General features: G+C 37.2%; 1 protein-coding gene across 1 annotated transcript; it reads right to left on the reverse strand.

Annotated features, from left to right (window-relative positions):
- Positions 1-339: 339 nt before the first annotated feature.
- Positions 340-15,504, reverse strand: itgb6 (integrin, beta 6). Its single transcript, XM_063012375.1, has 14 exons — positions 15,387-15,504; positions 13,885-14,131; positions 13,644-13,809; positions 13,377-13,538; positions 12,682-12,777; positions 12,280-12,369; positions 9,981-10,115; positions 7,642-7,907; positions 6,427-6,578; positions 5,393-5,615; positions 4,797-4,891; positions 2,721-2,837; positions 1,180-1,346; positions 340-429 (listed from the first exon to the last, which is right to left on the reverse strand). Exons 1-14 carry the CDS (start codon positions 15,502-15,504, stop codon positions 340-342), a joined length of 2,124 nt encoding a protein of 707 aa, XP_062868445.1.
- Between the last annotated feature and the right edge of the window lie 833 nt (positions 15,505-16,337).

A 16,337-nucleotide genomic window follows, 5' to 3' on the forward strand; every position in this document is an offset into this window, starting at 1 on the left:
ATCGGTAAAGAACAGACTGGATTTGGCTTAATTCCAGTTGTCATTTACAAGGTTCTCAGGATGGCAGTGTAAAGTACAGTATTGTTTTTTTTCTTTTAAAGGTTGCCAATAATTCTGTTTCCGACGCTCTTTGAATTTCTAATTAATTTAGCAGCAAATATTATGTACATATTATATGTGTAGATATAAAAATATTTAACAGTCTGACTCAGATGTAAACATCATTAAAAAAAAAAAAAAAATCACTTATAAAAGTCACACACACAAACTCAGACACACATTCACAAAATGAACAGTAGTTTACAGTCAGTACATCAAATCAGTTTGTGCTTTTCCTTGTTAACAAATGCCATCTTTTTGTCTACCTGTATGTTTGTATGCCACATTTTTAAATGTTGAGGTTGAACTCCTGAAAAGAGGGTTTGTGCCCTATAATGACAAACATGATAATTAATTATGTAATACATATGTAATAATTAATACATAATTATTAATACACAGCATAAATAAGGATTAATGTAAGTTAATCTGAATGAATAAATAAGGATAAATAAGAATTTATCAATATTATAACATTATTCTTTCAAAAGTGTTGCAAACCACGTTTGGGCATTTTTACATTTTATAGAAAAATAATTAGCTTAAGTTATTTAATTTCAATTTGATTACCCTTTTTAAGATTTGGCAACATGACAAATTAAAACGTAACATTTAACGAAACGTTTCTCCTTCTGATGACTTGGCATTTAAATCACATTTGTGGGTATGTTCAGGCTAACACTGGAAGATTACAGCCACTGAGCAATTAACAATTTAGCTATAACTTAGCTAAAAAGCATCTAATGGCCCCTTTTCACTGCATGGTGTCTTATGGTATGTTTTTTGAACAATTATACCACATTTAGTGGTTATTCTCATTGCCACGTGACCTGCACTGTACCTAAGTAACCGTGCTATATTATATGTCATTATGTATCTAACACATCACTAATAACTACAAGTACTAAATAAAACAAGACTTTTTGATGTATGGAAAAATAATGCTGATAAATTGGCACACTATTTGATAAAAAATCTTGATATGCAACACTAATCAAAGATAAACTTTAAATTTTAAATTAATGTTTATGTTATTTTATTGAATTCTCAGAAACAAAAAACACAAGCTGAATAACTTACTGATTGCCACTTCGCTTTAGCTCTCTCTGCTTCAAACTTGGCAACTTCCTTTTTGTCGTGGACATAAACAAAAAGCTTCCAAACTACCAAGAGCGCAATGCCAATCATAAGTACAAACATACAAACACCCACAGCAATCATTGCAATGTTTAGGGGTTTGGGACAGTCTGTAGGACAAACACAACCAAAAAAACACACATTTACACTCCACATTCAAGAACATACAGTACATCAAGAAAATAACAGTATATGTTTATTATTGATGTTTACTGATAATACAAGACTGTAAATTTCCTCTGAACGCATCTATACTTCTATTTATCTGTGTTTATAAATTAAGTATAGCTGTTCTCAAAGAGGTTTAAATAGTGAAAATGCAGCTGAATTAAAAGTGTTAACAATTGCTTCAATACACACACACACACACACACACACACACACACACACACACACACACACACACACACACACACACACACACACACACACACACACACACACACACACACACACACACACACACACACACACACACACACACACACACACACACACACACACACACACACACCATTAATCTATATGGCAATTCAGTGTCTCCAATTAACCTGTTTTTGGACTGTGGGAGGAAACCAGAGCTCCAGGAGGAAACCCACACAGACACGGGGAGAACATGCAAACTCCGCACGGAAAGGACCCAGACCGCCCCGCCTGGGGATCGAACCCAGGACCTTCTTGCTGTGAGGCGACAGTGCTACCCACTGAGCCACCGTGCCGCCCATGAAAGGTACAGATACTTGAAATTGCCGTTTGTCAGTAGGTCAATAATAAAGAGAATGCCATCCCTCCTGCACAGACAGCATTTTTTACAACACTCTTTTGGACTCCTGGTCATAGATAGCTTTGGCACTAACTGGACCGAAACTAGCCATCTTCTAATGACAGAGTGAGCACTTTACTATTGTGCCACCTTGTAATGCAACTATTCCTTTCCTGTTATTTTCCACACTATTCAACCATCCTCAAAATAGATGAACAGTATTCTGACTGGTTGGAAAGAACCACACTAACCCTTTGTGGATAAGATTAAACACTCTTGCTGTAGGTGGTGCTAGTGTATTAGCATATTTGAATTAGGATACAAACAACGCTGTCAAATGAGTCCCAAAAATATTGAGTGGAAAGAGGTGGGTGTCTGAAAGAAGCTTTAATAATGAAACGAAAAATTATTTTATTAATTTTAAAAAGGGGAAAATAGTAATATAGTTTTCTTAAAAAAAAAATATTTTAGAAGAGTAATGTTTAGCTACTGCCTGTGTAATACCCTGCCATTCTTGTTGAGAGCTAAGAATTATATATATGCAGGCACTTCTTCTGAGCACTTTTGAGGATACATATACAAGTCTTTGGTCTTTTGGCACTATCACTGTCATTACCTTCAATGGCTTTACACTTGGATGAAGTCTGAATTTTGAAAATAACTCTATGTTTATTTTTAAATGTAATGATGAGGTGTGAGAATTGGACAAACATGCCCTTACCTTCAAGTCTGAGCTTGTACACAGTGTTACCCTTATCACCACCCATCAGAGAGAAGGAGAGAAGACATTCATTATCACTCTGAAGAATACACAACATTGCACGACTTTCCTCAAAGTCTGAAACCAAAACCAAGAGAAATGTGTGTGTGTGTGTGTGAGTCAGACAGTAAGAGAGACTGACAAACAAATAAACTTAAGCTGTAATATCTAGTCTGCACAAACATGTGGTCATCATTAACCCTGAAAGAGAGACTTTTTTTAAACCATGAATGGGAATGTGTAATCTATGACACAATGACCCAGATTTACTTTGAGTTACACACAGCTCTTTAAAAACAAAAACAAACTATTGTACTTATTTAACAGTGGTTATAGAGAATTGTATTCTCACAGTGAGCAAAACAGTTATTGTTTTGTGTGCTTGCAATAGTAATCTCAATATGATTGGGAATAAATACACTTTTAAATAATTAAGCATCAGTAGTGAGTTTCCAACTGTGAATATCCTTTTGAAAGTGACTTGTGTTAAAACTGGCAAGAGAAAAGGCAGCTGCCATTGTTATGCTCAAGTTGGTACATGTATTGTGGCAAGAACATGACTACAAGAAAATTATCAAGACATCAAGAATACATTTTTAAACTTACTTTAATTTATGTAATAACTCATATGGTAATATTATTTATTATTATTTAAGCCATGCCTCGACGGGTCAGGGCTGTTTTGGCAGCAAAAGGGGGACCAACACAATATTAGGAAGGTGGTCATAATGTTATGCCTTACTGTATATTACGTATGATAGATAATGAAAAAGCATTTAAAATCCTTCAATCTTGTTTTTCCTTCAAACTCATGGACTTTTGTGTCAAAGACTGTTGTGCAAGACATAAGCATAAGATCTTAGTCCATGCAATGAGCAGCGACTATATATTAATAGATAGATAGATAAATACTTTATTGATCCTTTGCAGGAAATTTCTTTTCTTAACATCCCGATTTTAAAGCAGCGACTTCTTTCCTATGTAGTAGCCTTTAAGCTCATTGTGATATAAAGCTTGCTTGACTGTGGACAGTGTTTCAATTGTCGTTTGGCTCATACAACACAGTGTGTAGTTTCTTTAGACACAGCCACATTAGTAATGTCTTATAATACTATTTTTTGCTGAATAAAATGTAACTTTTTCTATTCAAACTTTCTGTTCAAACTTTTGAATTTTGTAAATAAGCTACAAGCCAGCTAATGGCAAATGCAATCAAATGCACTTTATGCAAAGTCATGTTAGTTTGGGATAACTTTAGGCCACTGTTTGTAGTTTATCTGTCACTCTATATCTTTGAACTGATAGAATTTCCATAAATCCACCCAGTAATCCATCAAGCATGAATAGAGTACAATTCTATCTCCCCATCTATCAGATCATGTACGTGTACTGTTACATCAAACAACAAAACACAAGACAAACACTGTTTTTTCACTGAAAGAAGTTCAAGTTTCTTTTTTAAGGCTTTCGGTGTGGTCCTCAATGAAGACTGACTCTGTTTTGTGTCCCTTCACTGTATCTTTCTTTTGGAAACTATAGACAAAGCTCCAACACAGTTCATTGCTGCTCTAAACTGAGGGGACTGTATAATGGCCTCTCCTTGTCAAGAGACTCGATGGGCTTGTGCTCATTGAGGCTTAACAAAAGGCCTGTCTGCACAACAGCCTAAGTGGCTTGTACATCTTTGTTAAGTGTCAAAAGGTCTAATCTAGAGGGTGTGTGTGTAATGCATGTATGTATGCTGAGACACAATGTGTAAAGATGGTAAGACCACCAATTAGTATTCAGTCTAGTGAGTTCTAAAAGCTGCATTGTAGTTTTAATTGGGATTTGTGTTGTGTGACTTATTTTCAACACAGTCAGGGTTGTGGCAGGTCTAGTTCCACCTGGTAACACTGGGGACAAGGCACTGGGGAATACCCTGGACAGGACACCAATTCATCGCAGGTCTACGTTCCAAACACCCCCCCCCCCTACCCCAACCGTAGTAAGTAGCTCTTACTACAGACATAAAGATAAAAGCAGGTGAACACTGACCTGTAGAGTTGCTGACAGTAGTATGAACAGTGTTACACTTTTGGACACACTCTTCTGAGGGCTCAGCAGTTTTAAGATAGCACTCCACACAAGACCTATGGGGGCCACACACACATACACAAAGCATGTCAGCTGTTCAAAAGTTTAAACTTAAATGAAAGATTAATTTTGTGTTTGCTAAAATGAGACCCTTCCAAACACTTTTTTAATGTCTTCCTTTTATCTTGTTACCAGAGAGCTGAACTGCAGGATCCTCAAAATGCAGAAATACGATACTGATGGCCTGTGATGTGTTATGTTTATGGAAACAGTAAAAAACAAAAATTCTACTATCTTACAGAGACAGGTATTAGACTTTTGAGCCACACTTCTTGCAGATGTCCAAAGACAAATTGCTGTTGTGCATAACAATCTAGTAAGCGTATCAATGCCAAAACTGGGAACAAAAAATCTAGAAATAAAAAAAGGTGCTTATTATAATGTAATTCTGGTTTTATTCCACAAACAGTTGGAAAAACCTACAGTCTATACACACAATGCGACCAAAACCTATCCAAGCATGAGTGTTGTAGGGAATCTACAGTGTGTGTCCGCACCTGATTGAACTACAGGCGTCTCCACAGGTAGGACATTTCTCACACCTTTCACCTGAAGCTCCAGGGTCGGTACACTCGCATTTTCCACACACACACTTTCCACGCCCACTGCAGACTGAGCCATTTGCAGATATACACGCGTGTGTGCTAGTGCTGCAGTTGCAATACTCGCCCATCCAGCCGTTGTTACACAAACACTCACCACAGTCACACTCTCCATTACCTAAAACACACACAAGAACACACACATGTACAAATACAGATTTATATACTACATAATGTATGATTTATTTATTCATTAGGATTTAACGTCCTGTTTTACACACAGTTCAGTTCAAGTTTAATGTCAAACACAGTCATGGACAATTTTGTATCTCCAATTCACATCACTTACATGTTTGAACTGTGAGAGGAAACCGGAGCTCCTGGAGGAAACCGGAGCAGACATGAGGAGAACATGCTCTACATAGAAAGGACCCAGATTGCTTCACCTGGGAATCAACCCCAGGACCTTTTTGCTGTGAGGCGACAGTGCTACTCACTGAGCCACGGTGCCGCCCTGGTCGTAGGTTAAAGCACTGACCATTTAGTGGGCATTTACTTTTACTATATACATGTTGTAGGTGTTGCCTAAGCTTTAATTCCTCTAATGTATAAAAAGGACATTGATGGGACATGAATGACAAACCAAGTGGGGTTCCAAAAATGCAGTGCAAATTCTCTGCAGTGTAAATCGATAGCTACTGAATGCCTTTTCTGAATACACACAGATCCCTTCCTGCTGCACTGTAATTCATGTAATTCACTTACGGTAGAGCTGTGATGCTGAAACTAGTGCACCCCTAACTCCCTGTAAAATGCATTAGTGTGGGTGTTAAGACTGCGAGTAATTACAAGGATGTTATTGTTTCATTAACATTCCCAAGAGTGAGTGATTATATAAACACCTCCCTACAAACTGCAACGTCTGTCTTTTCTATCAAATCCACCTACTGTACTTCCCTCTTTTTGTTTGCATTGCAGGCATTACTAACCTGAACACAGTTTCCCTCTAAACCTGGGGCAGGAGAAATCATCACATTCGCAGTATTTTCCATACACACGGCCAAAACTGGACAGGTGACAGTGGCACTGCCCACAAAAGCACTCGCCCTGCCCACTGCACACCTCCGAACCTTCCTCTGCCCTGTAAAAGATACACACAGTTACATTAGTCATTCATGTATTAATTCATTCATTGTCTGTTTTATTCTAGTCAGGGTTGTGGTGAGTCTGGGAAAACACCCCAGAAAGATCACCCGTTCATCACAGGGCAAACACACACACACACACACACACACACACACACAGGTCAATTTCTAGTTGCTCCAATTAGCCTGACTGCATGTCTTTGGACTTATGAGAAGAAACTCACACAGACACAGAGAGAACATGCAAACTCCAGACAGAAAGGACCCTCACTGCCCAGCTGGGGATTTACTTTACATACTTCACTTAGTGTATTTGTGATATGTATACTTCAAATATTGCAAACATAGTCATCTGCTTTTGCATGGCAGAAATGTACACTGCATGATATAAAAATTATACACGTGTAGCAAAGTCTGGCAGACGGTTTATCATTTGTGGCTATTCATCATCAAACAAGCTGGGTGAGGTAGTGAAAATAGATATGCATTTTTAGACTATGCTCTTCTGTTCTAAGGCTCTTGTTTAGGACAAACACGATGTACATGTCCCATGGGGTCGTTGAACACCCAATTAAAAAAACCCGAAGCCAAACAGAAGCCACTCTTTTGAGAAGGCCCTTATGTATGCTATTTGGGTAACACAGTATATGGCCAAAATTATTTTCTAAGTTCTATTGTTTTAGCCATCCATTGCTAATAAGTGTGTAAAATCATACATAACTTGCCAATATAAAACCAGTTATGTACTTTAGACACTGTGGAAAAGGTGTGAAGAGACACCAGTGGCCAGCACAGAACCCTAAGTTTAACCCCACTGAAGATCTAGGGGTATGAACAAGAGTGTCGATTGCAAGCCAGGCTTTCTTACCCAACATCAATGCCTGACATCACCAGTGCTCTTTTGATTGAATGGGAATAAATTCCCATAGACACACTATTTGTGGGAAGCTTTCCAATAATATTGAAATGTGTGTGGAAGCTAATGGGATCTAATGGAAATATACACTACACTTTAGTTTTAATTACTGCTAGTAATTAAATAATTACTCATTTTCTCACCTGCAGTCACTGATTTGATCTTTGCCCTCAATGCACTCACACCTGGGACCCACGATCCCCAGGTGGCACATACAGGAGCCACACTCCAGATCTCCTTGTCCATCACTGCAATGTGGGCTGTTAAGCTCAACGCTCTGCTGACAATCACACTCACACAATGACTCAAGCTCCACCTCTAAAGTGTCCTGAAAACCCGCAGAACGCAAGGAGAAGCGGTGTGGTCCATCCGGACAGCCAGCCATCTGAACTGTCACATTAAAGGCTACCTGAAGAAGAGCATAGTCTTTTACTATTTTGGAAACCAAATATGCTTCAATAGTCCTTAGAGATTCTTATAAACTAATAGAAAGTATTAGTAATAGTAGTAGTAATAGTATTACTATTACTAGTATTAGAAATGCTATAAATATAGTAGAATTCCTGGGAATTTAGCAGAAGGGTTTGAACAAATCATAACCAGGATAGATACTGGAGCCCTTCTTGAAATCTGAGTAAATTTTACTGGTAAATAAACAACTTTGTCATTCACACATCCTTGCTTCACACACAATTTAGCACAGTTTCCTCAACTCTGTACATTTGAATCCCATTTCATACCCTTAAATTTAGAAATTGCATTCTCAATGTCCAGAATTCAATTAATGTTAGAGTGTATATTTGACCTCTTCTAAAATAAACTGTAAAAAATGGTAATACACCCCCTGTATAAACAGACATAAAGATTTTGTGGTTGTCTTAAGTATAGAGACACTCAAGGAAAGTTTTGTAATATCTTACAAACCAAACCCTGCTTAGTTGAAAACATGGAATAATAATTAATGGCAGACATGTAATAAAAGTTATAAAAAAAGCCACATCAAGTTCAGCGTACATGCTATGCCCTGACCAAGTGAAGTTTCTGTGAATTCCCTGTGCCCTGTTAAGTGTTAAATGCAACATCTGGGGCTGATGTTTTGTACCAGACCACTCCTTGAGTTCTGGTGACTATAGGTTGCCATTTTCCTTCTCGAGTTTCTTATTAAAGCCATAAAATTTCTAGGTTACCCTCTTCTCTCTGGCTTATGGGTTGTAACTTGCTGGTCGACTGAGTCACTGGCTGAGGTCCATCAGATTACTCTTTGTTTCTTCCCAAATCTTTTACTTAACTGCTTAACAAGTTTCCCCTCCTGTGTTTACTCCCTACTGCCTTAGGTGTTTCCTATATCTTTGGCTAGTATGACAGCATGCTTTGATGACAGGGTGTTTGCCTTTGGCGACTTAATACAGTTGATTCTTCAGTTCAACCTGCTTATTTGTTTGTTAGGGTCATTAATTTTTCCAGTTTGTGGTTCATTTTCTTACATTCTGTCCATTATTACAGTCTTACATTTCTATTTCCTTTTTCTAGTTCACTAGTTTACTTGCGTTGCTTCTTGTTTTTCTTTCATTTTCAGTGCAAGTTTAGATATAAAATAAAAGATAAGCTTTCAACTTGGTGGCAATGGTTTTCCTGTTCCAGCACAAATAAAGACAGATTTCAACAAAAAGATATTCCTGTGGTATTGCAATGGAATGTCTAACAAACTTTTGGGCAGGTCTCCACATACTTTTTCAATGCAGTGTAATTTATCAAATGAATGATACAGAGGAATAGAAGTTTTTATAACTCACTTATTCTAACATGTTTGTATTCACTTATAGAGGTGTTAAAAAATGCCCCATCAGTTTTCTCTTATTGCCTCTGACACTAAGCCCACCTCCTTTTGCAAAACATAATTTTATGTATTTAAGAGGCAAAGTTATGCAACATGCAATTGCCCCTTAACTTCAGAGCCGGTTGTATAACATTTAACAGGCATGACTGCAACTCTTAATTTAGGATTAGTCCTTTACACTAGCCAAATTTTGTTTGAAGAACTATTTTTTCCAGACACACTCATAGGTTTTTTTCCCATTAACTACCTGTAAAAGGTCCTGCCAAAACATCTACATTGAAGTGAAGTCAAGAATTTAATTTTTACTTCTGTTTACTTCAGATCAGTTTTCCTATTCAATTTCTATAGATCATGGCATTATTTTGCAGTATAAACTTTAATTCTGATGGTAAGTGTTAGACTAAGATTATTATTCTACAGGGCTGACTGAAATTAAGCCTGACTGTGTTTGACTATCTAAATTGGCTTGTGTTTTACAAAATGCATTTTTATTTATTTCTCAAAAATTGCTCTATGGAAATGATCATTTCTTTAATGAAGAACATGCAATAATAGAGTTAACTAGAAAAGGGGTAATAACTTTTACCTATAACTGTATACAGTATTTCTAATACATCAAAACATTAAAACTGATACAATACTTACAACGTCTCCAATTTTAACATTGGTGCAGCGCTTGTACCCAGCGTGGACGGTCCCATCCTGACAAAGAGCTGTGACAGAAATCTGAAGATTTTTAGAGTTTCCTAGAACCTCCAGCTCAATCTCGGACCTCAGCTCCTGAGAAATAAACATGGCTCATACATCACCTCCTCCTGAATTGATTCTACTTGACCTCATGGAGCAGTTGTAGCTGCAGACAAGACTAAGCAGTTATTTACCATGACATGCAATGCATACAAATCTGGCTCTTGTTCGGTCTTATGTCAGCACCCTTTATTTGTGTTTCCATTTTAAAGGTACTGTGCAAAGTACAAGAGTAATAAATATTTAATGACAGACATGCTCTACTGAAGCAACACCTTTGTTCTAATAATAGCAAAGGAAATACAAGGTGATACCACTACCTGAACAATAAACATACAGTGTGGGCCACAAGCCTGAGACCGCTAGTAAAAATACTTCCATTTTGCTTTTTGTAATTTAACACAATGCTTTTAATTTTAGATGATCTAATCAGCATAGGCTTAGTAAAAACTTAAATAGTTAAAATGTTTATTCATTTCAGAGTTTCTTAGTATTTGGTATGGTCATGTTTATAATATTTAAAAAACTAATAACACAGCTGAGATTCAAACCCTGACCAAAGTGGGGATGGGCTGGCATAACAGACTGCTGTGCACCCAAGTGCTTCTCATGAAATTCTTCTTTAGGAAAGCGTTAAGTGTTCTGCTATGAACTGGCTGGTTTTTTTCACTACTTACAAATTCTGATCAGATGTATCAGTGTTCAAATTTACTAACCATTTATTACATTTTATTTTTTTAAACAATGCCCTTCTTCACACTACTAACCTAAAATACCACTTTGCTTTATTTACAACTTGCAGGATATAGACTTTAGGTAGCTACACTATACTCGCTTTTTAACTACCCATATACTGTTACACTCACAAATAAAGACAAAAGCCTGTCTGCACATTAAGACGCTTGAGTGAAGTGGCACCTACACAAACAGCTAGCATCTGAACGATTGAAATAAACCAAGTTATTAGAGAGTAAAGAGGAAGGGAGTGGGGGATGAAGGAACACAGATAGTAAGAAAAGGTAAGATCAAACGGTTCAAGGAAGACGAGTGCAGACATGCTCGTCTCAGACAAAAAGAAGAAGAAAATAAAAAGCAGTGTGCAATGTTCAGACAATCTTACAGAAGCAATCACACTGAAAGTATTTGTCCTGGCTTTATCTCCTGTTATTTTTGCATATTTGCCAAATGTAATGGTTTTAGATCCTCATTCAAATGTAATAAAGCCAATGTGGACATGAGAAAACAAAATGATGTAATTTAATGAAATCAAAAAGGTTAAGCAACACCTGTAGCACCAATGTAAAAAGCAATCGCCCCTCTAAACTTAATAACTGGTTGTGCACTCTGTAGCAACAACAACTGCAAATGAACACTTCCAATAACTGGAGATCATTGTTTTATAGTACCAGAAACAATCTGTAATGTAAGAATTGCTTCAGTTTAGCAACACTGGAGGGTTTTAACAATAACTGCCCATGTCTTGTCAAAGCAATGAACAGACTTTTTAGTTTCATGTCAGAAACTGAAAATGCTTAATCTTGTTTCTGATGAGCCACCTCCGATGAGGTGGGCTATTCGCTTTATATCAGTGTCTTGTTTCCAAAGCTTAAACTTTAGATCATAAACTGATAACCTGACATTATTTTTTATTAATTTCTGGTAGAGAGTTTCTAGAGTTCATTACTCTTATCAATTAAAGCAAGTCAACCAAACCCTAAGGCAGCAATGCATCTCCACACTATCACACCATCATGTTTGACCGTTGGTATGATGTTGGGATTATTGTGGAGTGCAGTGTTAACTTAAATGTAATGCGGTCCATGTCTTCCAAAAAAAGTTCCATTTTGGGCTCATAAGTACACAAAACATTATTTTAATGCTGCTAATGGAAAGACTTCGATTTTTGTTTGGGTTTGTGAATTTCTGGATACGTCATTGAGGGACTCTTGGAGGAATTGTTGTATACTGGACACATCTGGGAAGTATACTGTATTCTGGACACATCTGTTTTGCAAGTATATTTTTAACCAAAGATAATGGCTCTCACTATTGTTCATTAAAGTTCCAGAATCACACATTTAGCCATAAAACTCTTTCCAAATTGTGTTGTGTTACATTTTAAATGAATTTAATTACTGTCTAAAACCTGTTTGTAATAAACAGCTTGACACATGCAGGATCATGGGTGCCCTTTTACCTCATAAGCAGTCAGGATCAATTTAAGAATATTTCGGGAATCAGTCTCCAGCACGCCCACTGTAGCACCAGGAATTAAATTCGCATAGTTCTGTTAAAATTGAGAAAAAACATGGTTAATAATAGTAAAACAGTCATTACTTTTGTGGAATGTTCAGAGAGTGTGAAGGAAGATGGGCATAAGGCCAATGAAACATGAGGGAAACATTGTTTCATACTTAGTAAACATGGACAGGATGATCGTGTTGGAGCATGTTGAAAGCAGAACTGAGTAAGTCAATAGCACCATGCATTCCACACTGATATGTGACTACTTTTATCACGAAGGAAAAACTTTTAATCTCGGACCATGCTTTCAAATGAATGAACAAGCCAGAAAGTCCCTGTGTGGGCTTGACCTTACCTTATATGTATCTTTCTGATTGGCTGTCACTGCAAATATGAGGAGAATGTTGTTTTCCACCAGCTTGTCCACAAGTTGCCCTAAAGTGGGGTATTCCTAAACAGAAGGATACAAAATAACTCTATCCATCAACATTACCTGAAAACAGTACCATAGATCATTACAATCAGTAGTAAACTGGCAATTAAAAGTTTATAAACCATTTGTAATTAACTGGATTTTAGCAATAAATGCTTTTAAAAGATGCTCTGGTCTTATTTCAGTCATAACTATGGACAAACTGTTTTAAAGTAAAACACTTTTATTTTTATGTATGATGGATTTTTGCATGTTTTATATATGACCTTGTAGGTTTCCTTTAAGTACTCTAATTTCCTTTCACCCCCAAAGCATGCAGTGCACTAAACAGCCCCTGGGGGTGGGTGACCAACTTGACACTGACCAGGATTAAGGAAATGCAGTTACACAACTAACCAAGCACAATCAAAGCTGAAAATGTATCTGAACATCTGGACTAAACATGCTTTGTGGAAAGACAGTGTTACAGTCTACACTAATTTTCTAAGTAACAATTAAATAATGTATAAATCTAGGTAATCATTTAGGGGTTCACAAACTTTTAACAAGAAACTTTTACAAATCACAAATTTTTAACAACTAAGCTAACATTTTATAAACATCAGGCTTCACCTTACCAACTTGCCTGCCATGGAGTACTCATTGTTGCTGTCCAGGTGGCACTGGCCATCGTTAGGAATGACAATCCCTGACATTTTGCTGTCCATCCCAAAGTGAGAGTCATCATCACTGGCAAACACCAACAAACGCATAGAGTCGCTCCGCCACCCAATCTTATCCTAGCGAAGATATTCTGGATGAGACCACCATAAGTGTGTTTCTTTCAGAAAAGCAAATGTCCAGTTCCACAATGATAAACAAAACCTAAAATAAAAATGCCTCACCCCACACACTGCTACCTGCATGATGGCATCAAAACCGCACTCTGGATTGTCAGTGTTTCCTGAGACCTGCTGTTCTGAGATAATCTCATTGAATTTATCAGTGCTGCTTGTTAATGATAGGATGTGTCTATATCCGAACGTGGGTTGACACTCAAACTCCACACTCCTACAAAACACCAAAGAAATATTTATCTTTATTGTTAAACAATGTTAGATGAATCAAAAGTCATTTTGAAATTACCTGCAGGGATTGCTCAGCTCTTCTGGAGTAACTTTAATAAAAGGCAAAACAGGTTTTTCTACGAACGAACCAAATCCCAGTCTAAATTTACTAGTGAGATTAGCCATTGCACTAGAAAGAGTGGATCCAAGGTGTGTGATCGTCTTCAGATCATCGAACATTGAAGCTGACAGATCCATAAGGTAATACATATCTACAGGATGGTCTTCTGGTTGTTGTACTTTTACCTGAAAAGTTACCTGCGTTCCTGGTGAGAGAAAAAACGAAAATTAGAAGCCTTGCTATTTTGTTTTGTCACTGCTCAATCCCACCTACTAGCTCAATGTTCCCTATTGAAAATCATTAGCGGGTGTGAGAATAAGGGGCTAGCATATGCCTTCACTGAGACACATTGAGTATCATTTCAAACTCACAATCTCAAAATAAAAGTATTGAAATGCATCTTATGTTGTTACTTGGATGAAAACCTGAATGGTATGGGCACTTTTGTACCTTTAGTATGAATATATTGATTAGAAAGTACATGTAGTGTAATTTTCCAGGTTAAAGAATTAACTCCTAAGGTACATTAGACATACCCTTGATGGTACCACCCCAGGGACAAGAACACTGCTTTCATTTCTAGGAGTGCAACTGGGCAATGCACTGTCTTTAGGTAGAATAGTGCACTTGAAGGCGGGTTCTTACAGCTCCTAGTAATTTAGCACTGGTAACTTACCTGGATTGGTTTGCATTACACAGTAACTGTAATTTATTTAGACAAAGAATGCATAATCCATAAAAAATACTAACAAGATTGTATTAAACAGGTTTACAAATCACAGAATTACTCTGGTAAAATCTATCAATTTCACCTTGTCAAACAGGATATACATGTATGTATGCAAATGTAAGTAAATAGGAAACTGCTGTTGGTAGCCCAGTAATCTGCTGAATTAACAGTGAATCACTTTGATTATGAATCATTAGACAGAGTAAAAACACCCACTTTAAAAACTAGTGTTGTAAACATAAAATCCACCAAATCATTGAATGTGGCATGTTCTCCACCATGTGTAAAACAGGTCATTCATGTGTAAAAGAGTGCAAACCGGTATGTGAAATTTCATCTGTGAGAAAAACATCAAAGTGAGACATTACCAGTAAAGGTAAACCAGTAATTTGATTACTCTTTTCACACATGTACATTAACTTGGGTATTTACTGGGTATGTAATATGTGAAGCGCAAAGTAAAAATGCAGATTGACAGGCCAATTTAATGGGTTGATATGTACTCCTGGGTAACCGTTATGAACATTTCACCTATTAAGATGAGTGATTAAAAACATAATACAATAAAGAAAAGAAAATATTGTACCACTCTTATGAAGGGGAAGTTTTTCCAACCTTCTGTACTAATCTGTACAATAATATTAAAGCAGGACGTCTGTAAAGGTTTAAAATTCTTTGGCTTTTGCCAATCTGTTTCTATGGAGAGACTATCTCTGTGCTATATAATTACCTGGCCTAAGTTTGAGAGCAATCCTCTGTGGTGCTATGTAAGACACGTTGATGCGATCTGCCCTTTTCCCCAGTGGCTCGTTTGCCAGCACTGTTATGTTGCTCACTGGAAATTCCATGTACTCGCTCGGGCATCCTTGAAGAAGAAGTTCCTCCCGTGTGCCACATCGCTCACTTACAACCAAGGAGTCTGTGAAATTCTGCCAAAAAAGAATGATCAGCATGCCCGGTCAAATTTAATCCAGTTTTAGGTGTGACATCATGTTGGAAACTGTTACTCGTTAACATGTCTATTTTGGATCTAGAGTGCATTTTAGTTGCAGCACTGTAGGTCAGGCCTCGGGGTGGATAAAGTCTTGGTTTGGGCAAACAGAAGCTCTAGTCTAAGCATGTTAGGTATTATTAAAAAAATGTCTGCTTCTAATGGCGAAAACGAAAAAAGGAACTAATGCAAATATTACCAATATCACAACCAACCAAATATGATCTGTCAGTAGATAAAAGGACTTTACTAATGGTAACCCTATTTGAGTAGCAGTAGCAGTATTTTAAAATCACAACAACACTGCTACACCTTACACACTCATACAATAACAACACATTACAATATCATTACCATGTAGGTATCATTGCAGTGCTTTGAAAGAACCAGCACCCACACATTATCTGGTCAGCGTGGTCCTATAGGTCCCTCTCAGTTGATAATTGAGTAAGGGGGTGGAGTGTAAAATGAGCAAATGTACAACAATCAGCCATAACATTAAAACCACCTCCTTGTTTCTACACACATTGTTCATTTTATCGGTTTCACTTACCATATAGAAGCACTTTGTAGTTCTACAATTACTGACTGTAGTCCATCTGTTTCTCTGCATGCTTTGTTAGCCCCCTTTCATGCTGTTCTTCAATGCTCAGGACTCTCCTAGGACCACTACAGAGTAGGTATTATTTA

Source organism: Trichomycterus rosablanca, chromosome 17, assembly GCF_030014385.1.
Source record: "Trichomycterus rosablanca isolate fTriRos1 chromosome 17, fTriRos1.hap1, whole genome shotgun sequence".
NCBI classification, from domain to species: Eukaryota; Metazoa; Chordata; class Actinopteri; order Siluriformes; family Trichomycteridae; genus Trichomycterus; species Trichomycterus rosablanca.